Raw genomic sequence first — 18292 nt, 5'->3', positions numbered from 1 at the left:
ATTATAATGTAAGTCCTTAAGAGAAAGAGAGGATGTCAAGTTAATCTGTGCCAGTTCTGTGACTCAAAGTATTTCTTTTTTCTTGTCACCCTCAGTAGACCTATCCACAAAATACAATAGGATGGTGTTGCAGTCAGAATCGCATTGCTAATAGAAATCACTCAACCAAGAGCAGCTTGTGGGAAAAAGTGGTTTATTTTGGTTTACAGGCTCGAGGGGAAGCTCCACGATGGCAGAGGAAAACAATGGCATGAATACAGGGTGGACATCACCCCCTGGACAACATGAGGTGGACAATAGCAACCGAAGAGTGTGCCACATACTGGCATGGGGAAACTGGCTGTAACACCCATAAGCCCACCCCCAACAATACACTCCCTCCAGCAGGCGTTAATTCCCAAATCTCCATCAGCTGGGAACCTAGCATTCAGAACACCTAAGTTTATGGGGGACACCTGAATCAAATCACCACATTCCACCCCTGGCCCTCATAAACTGATAACCATCCATGATGTAAAATGCAATGTATTCAGTCCAACTTTAAAAAACGCTGTAGTTTTTTTTTTTTCAAATTTTTATTTATTTATTTTTTCAAATTTTTATTAACAACTTCTATGATTATAAAAAATATCCCATAGTAATACCTTTTATTCCACAGGTTTTTTTTTGCCATCTATTTTTTCACATTTATTTTTAATTTTTTTTCAAATTTTTATTAACAACTTCTGTGATTATAAAAAAATATCCCATGGTCATACCTTCCCTCTCCCCACTTTCCCCTTTGAAACTTCATTCTTCATCATATCCTCTCCCCATCTCAATCAGTCTCTTTTATTTTGATGTCATAATCTTTTCCAAGACCCCATAGTTGTTATCAACCCCAATAATGTTCAAACATTCCCATAGTCCAAGATCTTTTAACTGAACCATAATACCAAAAAAATAACCTCAAAAAACCGATAATGGCACAGAACAAACATTCATACTGCAAAAGATGGCATTGGGCATAGCAAAGAAATACTCAAGCAATACATGATTTAAACAAGGCAAACACCAAACTCTGTAGCCAGTGACAAGTCTCCAAGTCCGATAACTCTAACCAGCAACAAGTTTCTGGAGTTTCAATTCTGCCCCTCCAGCTAGGCTACTCACAGTTCTGGAAAACTTCATCAGGGCTGGCAGCTCTCCTTAGCAGCCATCTCATGGTCCTGGCATCTCCACTGCAATCCATGGTTCATCCTCATGGCTCCATCGGGTCTCCATGCAGGCATCTAGCAAACCTGCTTCACGCTGCCTGTGGCCTTTTCGAAAACACAAGACAGCATTGCAAACTCAATGACCCTCTCTTTCCTGCATTTTTATATTCTGTAATACCAGGTAGAGTGCCAATTTGTTAAGCAGGGGGGGTGGGGTGGGGGGTGGGGGGTGGGGGATAATGCAGACGACACTGAAGAACAGGACACTCCTTGAGCTCTCAGGCCCCTTCAAAAGAGTCTACATTCTTTCTGTTACCCCAGTGCAGGTCAGCTGGTCCAATCTCAATGGTTGTAATCTCTCAAACAATTTGCAGGTGAACAGGCAGCAGGAAAGGCCCAAAGATTTCATTTTTTTCTGTGCTGTATCCCTCTGCTTCACACCAGTTCATTTGTACACAAAGCAACCCTGTACAACTTTTCAGGACACGGGCATAACAGCAAGCTTCTCACACAAATGCTAGCCCAGCCCAAGCAAAGCTCTTTCTCAACCTCATCAGCCAAAGCTCACAGTCCGTAGTTCGTACTGCATTCAAGTCTTGTAGCTCTGAGCAGAACAGTCCATCAGGCTGTACTTACAGCACTGCAAGGTGTCTCTTAGGCCAAGGTTTCAAATCCTTCCACATTCCTCTTGAAAATCAGCTCCAGAAGGCCAAAGCCACACCGACAGGTATCTAGCAGCAATCCCACTCCTTGGCACCACTTTACTGTTGCAGTCTGGTTCACATTGCTGGTAGAAATCACCCAACCAAGAGCAGCTTGTGGGAAAAAAAGGTTTATTTTGGCTTACACACTCAAGGGGAAGCTCAATGATGGCAGGGAAAATGATGGCATGAGCAGAGGTGGACATCACCCCCTGGCCCACATAAGGTATACTGTAGCAACAGGAGAGTGTACCAAACACTGACAAGGGGAAACTGGCTATAACACCCATAAGCCCACCCCCAACAATACACTGCCTCCAGGAGGCATTAATTCCAATTGCCATCAGCTGGGGAACCATCCATAACACCTAAGTTTATGGGGGACACCTGAATCAAACCACTATCGGTGGTGACAGTTAAAGAATTTCTATAATGCCCCTGCATTAGTAGGGTCTCAGTAAATGGTCATTCCTATTATTTTAGTTATGCTCACTTTATTTCTAGGTGATATCTACTTTTTGGGGAAGGTTGGTTGCTTTGAGAGAAGTAGTCATTTCTAAGCCCATCACAATTTAAGAGAGGTATCAGTGTCCACTTGACCTATGGACACAACTGCCTGACAGCCATCCACTGTCACCAGCGCTAGCAGCATGGGAAAGCCAGAGGGTGGGAATGGAGCAGCCATCCGGAAGTATCTGCGCTGCCCTTGTGTCTCAGTGATGTGGTGGGACGGGAGCATTGAGAGCCATAATTGTGAAACGTATTATTATTTTAGGTCTGGGGTTTAATTCAGAGTTTTCCATCCTGTTTGTTTTCCTCTGTTTAAAAGAGATAAAAGACCTTACTGTCTGCATACAGGGCTAGAATGGAGTCCCCACAGGCTTGGGAGACTTTTCCTGATGTGTGCCAGTCACAGCAAAAGAATGCTTTTGTGGTCCTGAGGTTATTTTAGATTTGTTTTAGCAAACAGGTTTGGATTAAGGAGCATGTACACTTTTGCCCTTTTTAAAATTTTTTCTGTTTATTTTTATTTATTTATTTGAGAGCGACAGAGAGAGAGAGAGAGAGAGAGAGAGAGAGAGAGAGAGAGAGAGAGAGAGAGAGAGGGGGGGGAGAATATGGGCGCACCAGGGGCTCCAGCTACTGCGCCATCTTGTGCTTACATGGGTCCTGGGGAATGGAGCCCTGAACCATGGTCCTTAGGCTTCACAGGCAAGTGCTTAACTGGTAAGCCATCTCTCCACCCCAGTCCTTTATTTTTTTATTTTTTTTTGTTTTTCAGTCTTTTATTTTTTATCACAGTGTTTCTGAGGAAAAGAATCTCTGCAGTCTGGCACTTACAGCTTTGTAATTTTTCATAAAGTGACACACCAAACACATGAACAAGAAATGTACATTATAATATTTAGGTAGCCTTTGGGTTTGATATTAAAATCTAGATTTCAAAAAACTACCCTGTGTTTGTAGAGAGAGTTATTTCTTTATGTATTCTCTCACTGTCCTGGCTGTGGCTGTATGATAGGCAGGACTGGTAATGTTTCTCCTCTTACTGGTGGGCTAGTGGAAGACTCCTGGCTGTGCTGGACACACTGACAATGAGGACAGCGAAGGGCTGTGGCTAGCGCTCAAGCCCAGAAGTGCAGGTGATCCACCTTTGAGGCTGAGGAGGAAGGAACATTGTGCCCTAAATGTGCGGGTGTGGTGAAGCTGCAAAACCCAAAGTGATGTTGCTTTTACTGAATCCAAAGCTCTTCTGGAACCAGACTGTAGCACACTTATCACCAACTGAGAGAACACTAGGTCACTTTCTTGTTTCCATTTTGTTTTTGCTCAGTAGCTTTCACCATGTTCTGCTGAGCAGTTTGAAGCATACCATAACACACTTGCCTTTGAACTGCAATCCATAGAATTAAGACTGTGTTTATAACTTATTTTAAATATTTATTTACTTATTTGAGGGAGATGGAAAGAGGGAGGGAGAAAAAGAGAGAGAAAGGCAGCTAGAGAGAGAGAACAGGCATGCCAGGACCTCTAGCCACTGCAAACGAACTCCAGGCACATGCACCATCTTATGCATCTGGCTTTACGTGGATACTGGGGAATTGAACCTGGATCCTTTGGCTTTGTAGGCAAGTGCCTTAACCACTAAGCAATCTCTTCAACCCTATAACTATTTTAAGATGCATCTATATGCATATTAGTATATAGATACCATAATCATATGCAAATGAGTCACTGATTTGATAAATAATGCACTGAGTTCTTACTGTGATCTTATTTCTTGCTAGTTGGAAACACAAAGTTGAAGAAGGTAAGGAACCTGCTGTTATAAACTTTTAAGTTAATTGGAGGGATAAAATAAGCTTGATACGCAGGTGGTTTAATACTCATCAACATTATTATTCACAGTACGTTGTGGGACAGAGAGGCACGTGGAAGTTTGGGGAGATGGGATCATGACTTCCTGAAGGAAATGGCAGTCGAGTTTAAAAATATATTCTGGGGGTTGGATATGCATTTAGTGTGCCAGAGTAAGAGCCCCCCAGCCTCACAAGGGTAGAGAGGCCCTCCAGGGAAGGAGACTTTTTGCATACAGGTGATTCTTTTTTTTTTTTTTTTTTTTCGAGGTAGTGTCTCACTCTGGTCCAGGCTGACCTGGAATTCACTCTGCATTCTCAAGGTGGCCTCGAACTCACAGCAATCATCCTATCTCTGCCTCTCGAGTGCTGGCATTAGAGGCGGCGCCACTGTGCCTGGCTGCACAGGTGATTCTTAGGGCTTGTGCAGCACAGCTGAGTTGTTAGGATTTAGTACACAAAATGCTGTGAGAGAGGGAGGGTCGACACAGTTCCTCTCTCCCTTTTTTAGACAGGATCTTGCTGTACGAAGGCTGGCTTGGGACTTGAGGCCCTCTTTCCTCACCTCATCCTTCTGAGTTACCTTCTGGGTTACAGTCACACACTACCACACCTTTCTAAGACAGTTTATAAAATTATAAATCTCAGGTTGGGGAGATAGCTCAGTGGTTGGAAGCTGTTGCTTGCAAAACCTGTCAGCCCAGGTTCAATTCCCCGGCAAACATGTACAGCCAGAGCCACGTGTCTGGAGTTCTTTTGTAGCTTACAACAGCAAGAGATGCTGGTGTGCACATGGGGCACACGCACGCATGCACACACACACACGTTCAAGTAAATGAAATAAAAATATAAATCTCTTGGAGTGTGGTGGCTCATGTTGTTAATCACAGCACTGGAGAAGCTGAGATTAAGAGGATTGCTGCAAGTTAAAGGTGGGGCTAGACTACATAGTTTGAGGCCAGCCTGGCAAACATAGTCAAACCTTGTCTCAATAATTAAATACATAAATCTCCCTATCACAGATTTTTTTCCCCAACTGACTGACTTAAAAGATAGATTAGTGGAAATATAGTGGCTTGCATCTTAATGGAAAGGGAATGGAGGCCATCCTTGGGACCCTGCTGCTCTTGGACCTCTGGGGGACAGTGTTGCCTCAGAAGACATTATCAACCTCCTTTGGTCTTTTTCTTTTCTTTTTTTTTAAAATTTTTTAAATTTATTTATTTGAGAGCGGCAGACACAGAGAGAAAGACAGATAGAGGGAGAGAGAGAGAATGGGCGCGCCAGGGCTTCCAGCCTCTGCAAACGAACTCCAGATGCGTGCGCCCCCTTGTGCATCTGGCTAACGTGGGAACTGGGGAACCGAGCCTTGAACCAGGGTCCTTAGGCTTCACAGGCAAGCACTTAACCGCTAAGCCATCTCTCCAGCCCTCCTTTGGTCTTTATACTGTTTCTAAATGGTTAGCCTACGTCCATTGGACTGAGCCTAGGTTGGGGAGGGGATGGTATGGTTTCAGTGTGGGAGCTAGAACCTGCCCCCAAGACCCACAAAGTGAGGTCAGTGTTCCAGATCGTTAATAGTACTTAACTGGTGATGACCCACTGTCCGTGAGAGCAGTGGTTGGAAGTTGAGCCTTCTCATCACTACATCAATTCCCAGTTCTGTAATGTTGTGAAAATAATGCCCTTGGGCTGGAAAGATGGCTTAGTGGTTAAGGCTGTAAAGCCAAAGGACCCAGGTTCAACTCCTCAGGACCCACATAAGCCAGTTGCACAAGGTGGTGCATGTGTCTAGAGTTTGTTTGCAGTAGCTGGAGGATGTGCCTGTTCTCTTTCTCTCTCTCTGTCTCTCTCTCAAGTAGATAAATAAATAAAATAAGATTTAAAAAAAATAATGCCCTCATGCTTTTAGGTTTACACATAGATGCCAGATGCGGGATCTGCAGCTGTAGCTCATTCTCATCCCTATCCCCAGCCAAGCTGCACTGTTCCTTCGAAAGAAGAACCACTCTCGTGGCTTTCTCAATCTCTGCATTTTGCATGCTGAACTCATTTTCTCAGGACTTCTATATCCCACAGTATATTGCCCTCTACCACAGTTTTCTGTTTACTGCACAAGTGTCTCTCTCCTCAGTATTGGCACTCTGTACCTCTTCCCTCACCTGAGTCAATCAATGGTAACGAGTTCTGCCTGGGCCTCTGAAGTGATATGTCTCTTTCCTAGAGTGCTTGCTCTTGGGTGGGATCTGGGTAGCTGGATGAATGTTGGTGTGTACAACCAAATCATTGTATCTTGAGATAGAAAACCAGCATACTCATTTCTTTATATTTATAGCTCCTAACACTGTTTTCTTGCACTCAGCTATTACTTTAAAGATTAGGCATATATTTAGCAGTTATTTTCTCATTGATAACATCTCAGAGATAACTCTGTGTAAATATTACAAAGTTAAACTTAAGGCAAGTTAGTAATTTATCACATTGCAGTTTGAGAAAGTCTGAATTTAGCAAGTATTGGAAGAGTGATTTCACTTGTTTTCTAGATTAGATTGCCCCAATGCTTAGGATTAAAGTTTGATGTCCTTTTGAAAACCATACCACCAAATCCATACCTTATCATGTCATACCATACCATATCATACCAAAGCTTATCCTTCAAATAATAGTTTCCCTGAGGGAATGGGGGAGTGAGAAGGCAAATTCCAATTGTGCTTTCAGATGGAGCTGGAGCTTCCTGTTTCCTGGTCAGCTGTGTGTGTGTGGGGGGGGGGGGGAAGGGAGTTTGGGGGTGTAGAGAGGAAGCTGTCATTGACTGTGCTTCCCTGGGTCCTGGGTGCCAAGTTATGATTTGGCTCACCAGACCTTAGTTTTCAGATACTTTCCTTGGGTTTTCCAATCCCTATCAACTGTTATTTCCAGAGCATGCATCTCCCTGAACTTTGTGTTCTACTTCCCAGGAAAACTTTGAATTCTACCAGAAAGAAAGCCTGGTTACTTATGTTGAGCAGTGAGGCCACCGAGGCACTGGCACCTTCAGCAAATCCCCTAGAATTTAGAAAGCAAATCCCTTAGAATGGCAAGGTAGGAGCAATAGGTTTGTTAGTTGCTGTAGTTAAAAATCTTTGCCAAGCTAGGCGTGTTGGTGCATGTCTTTGGTCCCAGCACTTGGGCAGCAGAGGTAGGTGGATTTCTGTGAGTTTGAGACCACCCTGAAATTACATAGTGAATTCCAGGTCAGCCTGGGCTAGAGTGAGACCCTACCTCAAAAAACCAAAAAAGAAAAAAAAGAACAAATCTTTTTTAAAAGTTAGAAAAGCAAAATTGTTTAAATGCATAGATGGTTTCTGATGACATGCATCTGACAGAAAGGTTTGAACTTGGGTGACATCCGGCAGGCAGTTGTTTTGCATGTATGTATATATTTAACAGACAGAAGGGGATGGGGGGAGAGAGAGAGAAAGAATAGGTGTGCCAGGGCCTCCAGCCTTTGCAGACAAACTTCAGACACATGTACCACTTTGTGCCTCTGGCTTACAGAGGTCCTGGGGAATCAAACATGGTCTTTTGGCTTTGCAGGCACATGTCTTAACCATTAAGGCATCCCTCTAGAAATAGTGAGGGAGAGAGAGAATGGGCATGCCAGAGCCTTTAGCCACTGCAATCGAACTCCAGATGCATGTGCCACTGGCTTATGTGGGACCTGGAGAATCAAACCTGGGTCCTTAGGCTTTGCAGGCATGTGCCTTAATTGCTAAGCCATCTCTCCAGTCTCTTCTAGCCCTTTTAAAAACTCTTTCTTGGTGGTGAAAATATTCCCAAACCAGCAGACAACCAGAGAACAAAAACATATTGTTTGTACTACTTGCAGAAACTAGCAAGCACAAACCCATCTTCAAAGGGCTTATAACTTCATCAGGTCAGTAGCACCTGCCTAAGTTAAGTGAGTGCCTACTGCAAAATTCTGAGCTAGTGATGTTTAGATGGTCAGTTCTGTATGCCCTCCATTTTAGTCACTGTGGCAGAGGAGAAGGAGGCTTAATGGGGGAGAGGAGGCACTCCAGAAGAGATGAATGATTCAAAGTGGTAAATATACTAAAATGAATTTAAAGTCATTGGAAGGGGCATGTGAAACTAGAGGGCAGCACTCAAAAACGAAGATAACATCTTGGCAGGATGCTGGAGTGCTGAGGGGATCAGTAAGGCTATTGACAACTAAAGGAAGGGCCTGATAATAGATAGCTTTGGAAACCTAAGTCTGACCCAGAAGTTCTAGACAGATGGTTATATGAAAGGAGTTGGCACGCAGGAAGGGAATTTAAGGACAGAGGAGTCCCAGCTGTGTGTTTGGTAATGGTGGGGTGACCCTTTGATGTTCAGGATTTAAACCTAATGGAGACTTCTGAGGCTGCTCTGTTGGCATGGTGACAGATCTGCTCCTGGGGAGTTCACTAGTTACCATAGCAGCACACCCAAGAGCTGCTCATCTGGTCCTCTGTCGTTCCTCTTGCTTCGCCCAGAAAGCTCACTTCATTTTAATCTTAATTCATTTCTTTCAACAATGAGGCCCTTTGTTACTATTACTGTTGAGTAAAGAAGAATGCCTTGTTCAGGTCATATCACCTGCAAGCCTTGGGGGATAGTCACAAAGAAAGGGAATCACCTAAAACTGTGATGGAAAGGAAATCTTCAATGCCTGTGAAGAAAGCCAAAAGCTGTCAAAGTAGTCATACAGGAAATGAGAGAGAGAGAGAAAGGGGGAGGAGATTCTGCATTGACACATGGGTTTTGTAAAGGAAAAGGAAATGGTGATATTGGTGAAAAGTGACAACACTGAACTCTCAAACTGGAATTCCAGAATGTCAGCAAAGCCAGATCTCTGCTTTTCTCCAGGCCGGGGCACTGAGGGCCACCTTTGTCTCCCCAGCAGACATCCCTACATCCCTAGAGAACTTCCTCCCCACATTGACCTTGGCCCAGTTTCCACTGCTTTGGCCCCATCCCCAAGCTCACTGAACCTGTGGTAGTGAGACTCCTCAGCCAAAGGTCTGGTTGAAAAGGAGCTGGTAGTTGTAAGTCACCCACATAATCAAGAAAGCCTTGTATGGAAATAGCCCTTCTGAAGCCCCACCCAGCTGATAATGGACAGCTTTGGAAACCAAACAAAGCCCCTCCTAGCAGCTTCACTGTACAGACACACTGCTGAGCCAGCAGAATCCACCAGAGGTCAAGAGGGTGCCTGGCCCCCTACACTGGAATCCTTGCTGGTCCTGGTCCTGGTCCTGATCCAGTCCTTGCTGGGGTCTTCTGGGTGGTGATGGTGTCTGGAAGGCATCTGTAGCTTCTCACAACTCTCCCTGGCTCCCAGCAAGGAACCATCAGCAAAGACAACAGCCTTCCCCTCACAGCAGTACATCTACTTCCAAGCTCTCATCTCAGGAATCGTTGACTATTGACATGCCCTGTGTTCTTTTTTCAAATGTCTAGTAATTCATGCTAGAGAAGTTCCCTGTGAAGACAATAGATTAAAATAGGCAGGGAAGGACTAGGTATGTGTCCAGGGGAACCAAGTCCTTGTAGACGTTTGCTGTGTGGCCCAGGATTTAAGTTCAGACCCTGTGAAATACATCACTGTCACTTATCCTGATCCTACAAGCGAGGAAGTGAGGAGTCTGGTTCCTTAGGCTGAATCAGTGCTGGGGTAGCTCTGTCTTCTTGTCTTGCTTGTCCTGGAGTAGATGCCACCTGGGCCTGTCTGCCTGCAAGACCTCTTCTCCTCATCTGTGGAGTCTGCCCCTGGCATGGTGGCAGTCATGGACTAGTCATCAGTGAATGTATGAGCTCCCAAATATATTAGGAAGAAAGAAGTCTTGAGTGACTGTTGGCATGTAGCTGGTCATCATATCTCGTGTGTGTGTGTGTGTGTGTGTGTGTGTGTGCGCGCGCGCGTGTGCGCGTACATTAGTTCTTTCCTATCAGCAATTGGTAAAAGGTGGTATATGTTTGGTGGCCTCAGAGCTTAAGTTCATTTAAGGATTGACCTCTGTAGAGTGTTCTGAGGGTTTGAGCTCTTGGCACTTGTGGGTAAAGGTAGGGAAAAGATATTGGTACCAATGTTGTAGAAATTGTGATGGCTTAGCACACATATTGAGTGCCATATTGGAAACATGCACACACTTTCCCCTATACTCTATATACATTTAAAAATATTTTGCTTTTTTTTATTTTTTATGAGAGAGAGAGGGAGAGAAAGATGGGATGAGCCAGGGCCCCCAGCCACTGAAAATGAACTGTGCCACCATGTGCATCTGGCTTATGTGGCTCTGGGGAATCAAGCCTGGGTTCTTTGGCTTTGTAGGCAAGTGCCTTAACCTCTTTCTCCAGGCCACATACATTTTTATTTACACAGATACCTTAAATGTATTCAGTTTAGTGTTTGTTTTTTCAGGATTTAAAACTGTTAGTCATGTGACTAATCATTGTCACCCAAAGTTTTAGTATACTTCCACCTGCTACTATTTTTTTGGAAAAGTATTGTTTATTTATTTATTTGACAGAGAAAGAGGGAGAGAAAGTGAGAGAATGGGCGTGTCAGGGCCTTCAGCCACTGCAAACGAACCCCAGATGCATGTGTACCCATGAGCATCTGGTTAATGTGAGTCCTGGGGAATCAAACCTGGGCCCTTTGACTTTGCCGGCAAATGCCTTAACCACTAAGCCAACCCTCCAGCCCTCATTCCTTTCGTTTTTGAGACAGGATCTCATGCTAGCCCAGGCTGACCTGGAATTCACTATGTAGTCTTAGGGTGGCCTTGAACTCGCAGAGAGCCACCTGCTACAGTTGACCCAGATCTATTTTAAGAAAACACTGGTCTTCCTTTGGTTGGGCCAAATAGGCCCTCAACTCCCTTCTTACTTGCACTTGATGGAGGTGGCGTTGGACAAAGGTGTTTGTGATTTATTTTTACCAGTGTATCCTGCCATCCCTCCAGCATTACTTTCCAGTGCTGGCTTGGAGTGATTTGGAGAGTTTTATAAAAGACATATGGCTCCTTGGGTAAAAGCACTTGCTGTGTAAGCATGACACCCTGAGTTCAGATCCTTGGAAATCACATATGTAAAAGTTGCATGCTGTAGTGAGCATCTGTAATCCCAGCTCTCCTATGATGAGATGTGAGATGTAGACAAGAAATTCCTGGAAGCTCGTGGACCAGCTATCCTGGCATACATGTGCAGGGTTAACAACAAGAAACCCTACCTCAACAAAGGTGGAACATGTTGGGCTTGGTGACTCACGCCTTTAATCCCAGCACTTGTGGGCAGAGGTAGGAGGATTGCTGTGAGTGCGAGGCCACTTTGAGACTCCATACTGAATTCCAGGTCAGCCTGGGCTAGAGCAAAACCCTACCTCAAAAAACAAAAACAAAGCAAAAATAAATAAATAAAGGTCGAGCACTATGACCAATGTCCAATGTTGTTAGAAGATGGTAGGAGGTGGTGTATCTTTGGTGCTTCTGGGCAAAGGTTCCTTTATGGATTGGTTCTCTAAAGTCAGGGCTTTCTAGGGGAATACAGGGTAGAATAGATATTTATTTTAAAAGGGGAATTAGCTTTTTATTAGTTCACAAGATAAGAGCTGGGCAGTCCAACAACAGTTGACCACAGGTCACAAGGCTGGATGCAACCTGGAAAGTGGAAAAACCAGGCAGTTGCTCAGGCCATGAGGCTGGTTGGAGGCTAAAGGTCATAAAACTTGTTGCCACTCACCCCATGAGGCCAGACTCATAGCAGAAGTGAGCAGTAAGGGGATCCAGGCTAAAAGCACCTGCCAGAGAATAGCACTGGACAAAAGAAGAAAAGATTCCTGTGGTCCCCTGGAGCTTCCTGATACACAGCTCCCCAGGGGAAGTGCTGCTCATTCTCAAGAAAGCCTGGAAACACCCTCACAGACACAGACCTGCTCATGTCTTTCACCCCATTCCTAATCTGGTCCAGTTGACAAAAGAGCTTCACCATCACAGCTGTCCTTTGACTCCACCTGTGGGACACATACATCTGCACTGTCACACACAAAAATGTACGTACATACTTACATTATGCACACAAACAAAGATAATTTTAACAAGCTAGCTGCTTGGCTGGACCTGGTAGTACATGCTTGTAATCTCAGCTACTCGTGAGGCTGAGGCAGGACGATTGCCTATTCACAGTCTGTCTAGGCTGTAAAATGAGTTCAATCTTACGAATGTGAAAAAGAGGCCTGCGCATATAGATATAGCTTCATGGTAAAGTGCAGAGTACTTGCCTCATATGTACGAGACTTGACGTTCAGTCCTCCACACCATACACACACATACCACACCTACACGTGACGTGCCAGGAAAAAAGGAAAGAATCAAAAAAGGGTTCTCGTCCATTCTGGCTCTGAACTGGACTCAAGTGGTCCTTGTACCTGAACCTTCCAAGTGTCTAGGACTATAGCCATGTGCCACCCCACCTGACTAGCTGGGAGTATCCCACTGTGCCAGAATGCAGCGAAGTTGACAGGGGTCTGGAGAGAGGACTCAGTGGTTAGGAAAACTTGCTCTGTAAGAAGCCTGTGGAGGCTTCTTGAGTTCAATCCCTAGGACCCATATAGATAGCTAGGCATGGCCATGCATGTCTGTAACCTCAATGTGGAGCAGAGACTAGAGAATCACTGGAGCTTAAGAGACTCTGGCTCAAGTAAGAAGAGAGAAGGACACCTAATATTCTACTCTGGCCATTGTAAGATAGTGCACCCAACTGCAGGTGTGACCCCGGCTTGGATACCCAGGCAATTACATTATGTAGCCAACCTATGTCTTTTTAGTCTGGCATGTGCCTATAGGTAGGCACGAGGTCAGGATTCTTGTTTTGGGGCAGGGGGTTCAAGTTAGGGTCTCACTAGCCCAGGCTGACCTGAAATTCACTATGTAGTCTCAGGATGGCCTTGAACTCATGGCGATACTTCTACCTCTGCCTCCCAAGTGCTGGGATTAAAGGTGTGCGCCACCACGCCCAGCCAGGATACTTTATAGAAATCCTACATAGGATCCTCAGTTTTAGCCCTAGACTTTCAGATTTCTGTGTTGCAGATGAGACCTGGAAAGGGGCTGAGTTTCTTCCAGGGAAGTCACTGAAAAATAGAAGGTTGGCACTGTCTTACACATGGAAGTGGTAATTTTAGACTAATCTTTGACACTGTTTCCTCATATTTGCTATATATTCATCTCTAAGGTGACAGTCCCAATTCTATTACTTATTTTAAATTTACAAGATAGATATTCTAGCTGTGGAGAACACATTACTCTAGACCAATTTTGTGTATGAAACAGTGAACAGATAGGTGTATGAAAATTCACATATTGAGGTATAGAAACTCAGGAAGAAGAGGATATGTCCCTATCTGCAGCCCTAATAATAGCTTGCCACTAGCTTTGGCCTTGCATGAAACATAGGACATAATTTCAGATGACCAGTTCAAAGAGATTGCTGCAAAATGTTTTGCTTTTAATGGAATTATTTTGGGGGGCAAGGATTTTAATTTTAAAAAATAATATTGCTTTCTATAGTAAAATAGTTCCTCTTGCCAAAGTCTTGGTGCTACGCAGAGAAGTCAGAGCAGGGAGGGCAAGCAGGCAGACTTGTCTTCTAGAGGTGCCCACAGTGTGGCATGTGTGGTGTCAGTGTCGCTGACATGGAATTTCCTGTTCAGTGACTGTGGGACCAAGTGCAGCATCACATTTAACTGGGCCCGAAGTGGGCTTGGGTTTGTGTGTGGAACAGATCAACGGGAGCTGAGAGGCTGGTGCTTGGTCCAGGCCTAGAACCCCGGCCCCACGCTGCCACGGGAAACTTTACAAACCTCGTAGTGAAGCTGAGCAAGCGGTGTCGTGCTGCTCTGGGACATTCCCCTGCTAGCACATTGTCTGGCAAAGTGGCCACCCCTTTCTGTGTCCATACTGGAGCGGCAGCTGCTCTTCCCAGTCCAGTCTCCCTTTTTCTGGTCTCCCCAGCCCCTCCTTCTAGCCCCAGCCTTGAAACTTGCCACTACTTCGGTGACTTTTGTGGTTGTTGCTATTGGGTGAATGTACTCGGCGTGTCTTGGAGACTGTTATGTTGACCTCATTGGGTCAGCATGGTGGGTGGATGGACTTGTGAGAATTCTGAGAAGTAGCTTCGGAATTTTATGAATCAAAAAGAGAGCGCTCCCTCTCCAAGTTGCAGTGTGGGAGAGTGACTTGTGGACCATGAGTCACACAGGAAGGAGGGGCCACTTCACTGGCACTAACATACATGTTACTTCCTCTCCCTCAGGACCCCCTTCTGTCTGTTACAGCCCCAACAATCCAGCACAGATTCTAGAAGACCTCACCTACTTTTACCCAGACCTCCCACTCTATCCTGGGAGGCATGACGCCTGTGCTTTGACAGCGGAGGCAAGCAGTGGCATCAAGGAAAAAGGTGGTAAGTCCTTTCACTAGCCCTGCTGTTGGGAAAGCAGATGATCTATGTTTCTTGTTCTCAGCTCTTCTGCCTGCAGTTTGTGGTTGGCTTCCCACATCATAATTTCACTTTCCACAACCTTAGGTATCAGAGATCAACTACAGTCTGAAAATATTAATTGAAAGATAGTAGAAGTAAACAACCAACAAATTTTAAATATCTTTATTATACTTTTATACCTTATCGATTTTATTATTTGCTACTGTTGAGAATCTCTTGCTATATCTAATTTGTAAATTAAACTTTATCATAGGTGTAAATGTATAGGAAAAGACATTGCATATGTAGGGTTTGGTACTATCTGATCAGGTATTCTCTGGGGGGACTTGTAGTGTATCTATGAGGATAAGGAGAGTCTATCATAATTCATATTTTTCTTTGTTCTCTGTTTTTATTTTAGAAGCCAGTATCTTAGATTAGGAGCTGTCTCTTCTTAGGCATCTTATTTTTTTCATGTTGTCTCATGAGGCTGATAATAAAACAGTTTTAATCCACTGTGACTCCCACTGAGAGTCCAGTCTCAGTACATATTTGTCAAGTGAATGAGTGTACTCGTGATTACTCTTTCCTTGGAATGTTTGTTGTTCATTGAGTTTTTTCTTGTTTTAGACAAAGTCTTGCTATGTAGTCTTTTTTTTTTTTTATTTATGTTTTTCTAGGTAGAGTCTCACTCTAGTCCAGGCTAACCTTGAATTCACTATCTAGTCTCAGAGTGGCCTTGAACTCACATCGATCCTCCTACCCCTGTCTCCCAAGTGCTGGGATTAAAGGTGTGCGTCACCATGCCTGGCAGCTATGTAGTTCTGACTAGCCTGGAGCTTAACATTGACCAGGCTGACCCCAAACTTGTGGCGATCCTCCTGACTTTGTATTAGGATCACAGATGTACACCACCATACCTGGACTTTTTTTCTTACAACTATTTAGCAGTTCATCTATGTAGATTTTTGACAGTCTGTGTTTAATGTTGGACTTCAGGTGACATCTCAGTTATAGTGTGCATTCTCTAATAGTAGGGACAACCTTAACTCATTCCACATGCATTCCTATGAGGCAGATATTTAATCTTCCTCTTTTTCAGAGGAATAAGAGTCAGAGAAGCCTGAGGTACCAGGGGTGAGATTGTTGAGTTTGGGGTGCAGTCTATAGAATTCTTCAGTTGCTCAGCACTCACTTACTGAATGCCTCTGTGTATGAGGCAGGGCTGTAGGCAGGAGGGACACAACACTTGAGTGTCCTAGTCAGTGCTCTCTGCTGCCTGGGCTTGGATTCTAATGGAGGAAGGCCAGTGATGAGTAGGACATGAAACAGAAGGAGAAGTGGTGAGAGGCAAGTATTATATATAGGTGGATGTTTAGGACCTCTCAGCAATTGGACAGACAGAACCCAGGGATGAGGGGCTGTTGGGGATATGGGGGACAGCTGGATAGGAGAGCATGTTGACATAGAAACAAGGGCTTTTTTCCCCATTATGAAATTTCTTAATGAGAACTAGGTCACCATAATAGAGTTGCTATCTTGCTATTGTAAGGACACTAAAATATATTATTTGCTGCTTCCTTTTATTTTAATACTATTACATGTTTTTAAATTTTAATAATAAGATAAACTTGATAATCTTTGCCAAAAAGACAGTTGTAGACTTTGAAATAGCCTGTGCCTCTGTGAACCCACAAGTACATGTGTTAGCATCCATACACAGTGAGCAGTCATGCCACTTTCACAGTTCTTCATTTTGCTGTGGATAGATGAGAACTAGCCTGGCAGTTGATTAATGTGGGGAACAATGAAGAGAAGGGTCAAAAGCAACAATGAAAAGTTTTTATCTGGATGAGTCATATTATGAAAATGATATTAAAGGAAAATATAGATATATTTGGGGAAGAGAAATTGCTTGTAGGAAAATGATGTGTTCTCTGTGTATATAAAAACAGAGGTACACTTAAATGGAAATGTAGAATTGCAGGCTGTCTGGGGTTGCTCTAGTTTAGCTGCATTCATTCCCAGGAGGATACTGAGGCTGAGAGAGGAAGTGATGTGCTCAAGGTCATGCCACTAGTAAGTGGCGGAATTTTTACTATCCAAATTCTATAAAATGTCCTTAGTGATCTATTTAATGGTTTGATGATGAGACTGGCTAGGTGTGTTACTTTGGGGCTCAGAGAGTTTTTTTTTTTTTTTTTTAAACAGGCTAAATTCTTGTGATTAGCACTGAGTTTCATGCTGGGGAGATGCTGATGAAAAGGAACAAATCTTACCTTTATGAAGCTTAGAATTTTGTGTAAATTGATAACTGCTATCTACTGTGGTCATTACTTCTGTAGGCAATGCATGCAAATGGAGCAGGAGCTTAGGAGAATGAGAACTCAGGCCTGCTGGGCTGGGTGGCAGATAAGTTTTTACTCAAAAGTAGCAATGTAGTGACTACTGGAAGCATGAGATATTCCAGGAGACGTGGTGCATTGTCTCTTTTTAGGAAGGTGGAAGGATGCCAGCAAAGGCCTACTGAGCTAATGTGTCTTGGCAATTGTGCATCTAGGTATTGCTGGAGCTTGAACCTGGAGAGTTACCAGTAAGGCAGAGGTTTGTGACAGGCTGCTGGATCGGAGGTAGCACACCCCATACAATGGAATGTCAGCTCCACTCTGTATGTGATTACTGAAGAATTTTGCTCAGTGAAGTGAAAGGAGCTTATTTTCCCATTTGGTACAGATTTTCACGTTGGGTCTGAGGGGTGGGCTTGGAGGTACGAGTGACAGAGTGGGCACTTCTGAGGGCACTGTTGGAATGGTTGGCACATGAGGTGCATATGGCTTATAATAATGTGGACAAACATGGATTTGGAATCAGATCCTGGCTCCACTTCTTGTGTCCATTGTGGTGCGCTGTCTCTGTGCTCTTTCCTCACCTGCACGTTGGAGGAACTTGCCTCACAGAACTGCATGTGAAATAAGTAAAGTAATCATACAGGGGAGAACTTAGCCCCATACATCCTCTCTTCACTTTAAAACAGTTCATGTGGTAATGTCATTGTTATTAATAAGGTTGTTTATCAGCATGGGCATATAGAGATGTTTAGGGGTAGAAGGGACAGGTGGTAATGGGCTAGATGGTGGAAGTAAGGGAAAGGAAGGGATTTCAGAAGCTTCTCAGGATTCTGGCTTGACAAAAAGCAGTCATGGCCAGAAACAGAGGGGTGTGGAGTTGGGTAGAGAAGAACCTGTGTCCAGGCAGAAGGCTGTAAATACTGTCAGCTGCTATTATACATGTAAGGAGCAGGACAAGGATGTTGAATGGGCGAAGAACACTTGGGACACAGCTAGGAGGAAATGGAACATTTAAGAGCCAAGTGGAGGAAAAGAGCCAGGAAGGATACTGAGGTAGAAGGACGATGACCTTCATGTCCCGTTGGGAGAGCATTTCAGGCACAGTAAGCCACCAGCTCAACCACTTCCAAAAGGTTACAGGAGCTGTAAAACTCACTGAATAGGGTTACTCATAAGAGCAGCGGGTG

General features: G+C 44.2%; 1 protein-coding gene across 4 annotated transcripts in view; it reads left to right on the top strand.

Annotated features, from left to right (window-relative positions):
* Amotl1 (angiomotin like 1) overlaps positions 1 to 18292 on the top strand; it is a 143741-nt gene that overhangs the window by 45128 nt on the left and 80321 nt on the right. For 3 of the 4 annotated variants that reach the window (XM_045146458.1, XM_004661926.2, XM_045146456.1), the window contains one exon: positions 14590 to 14739. Coding sequence is in view for 2 of the 4 variants with exons in the window: in XM_045146456.1 (XP_045002391.1) it covers positions 14590 to 14739 (150 nt within the window). In the remaining 2 variants the exon portion in view is untranslated. The remainder of the gene's footprint in view (positions 1 to 14589; positions 14740 to 18292) is intronic. The other variant, XM_045146457.1, reaches the window with a different exon arrangement.

Source organism: Jaculus jaculus, chromosome 3 (assembly GCF_020740685.1).
Source record: "Jaculus jaculus isolate mJacJac1 chromosome 3, mJacJac1.mat.Y.cur, whole genome shotgun sequence".
Lineage (NCBI taxonomy): Eukaryota > Metazoa > Chordata > Mammalia > Rodentia > Dipodidae > Jaculus > Jaculus jaculus.
The sequence above is the reverse complement of the archived record's forward strand: the minus strand, read 5'-3'. Positions and strand labels throughout refer to the sequence as shown.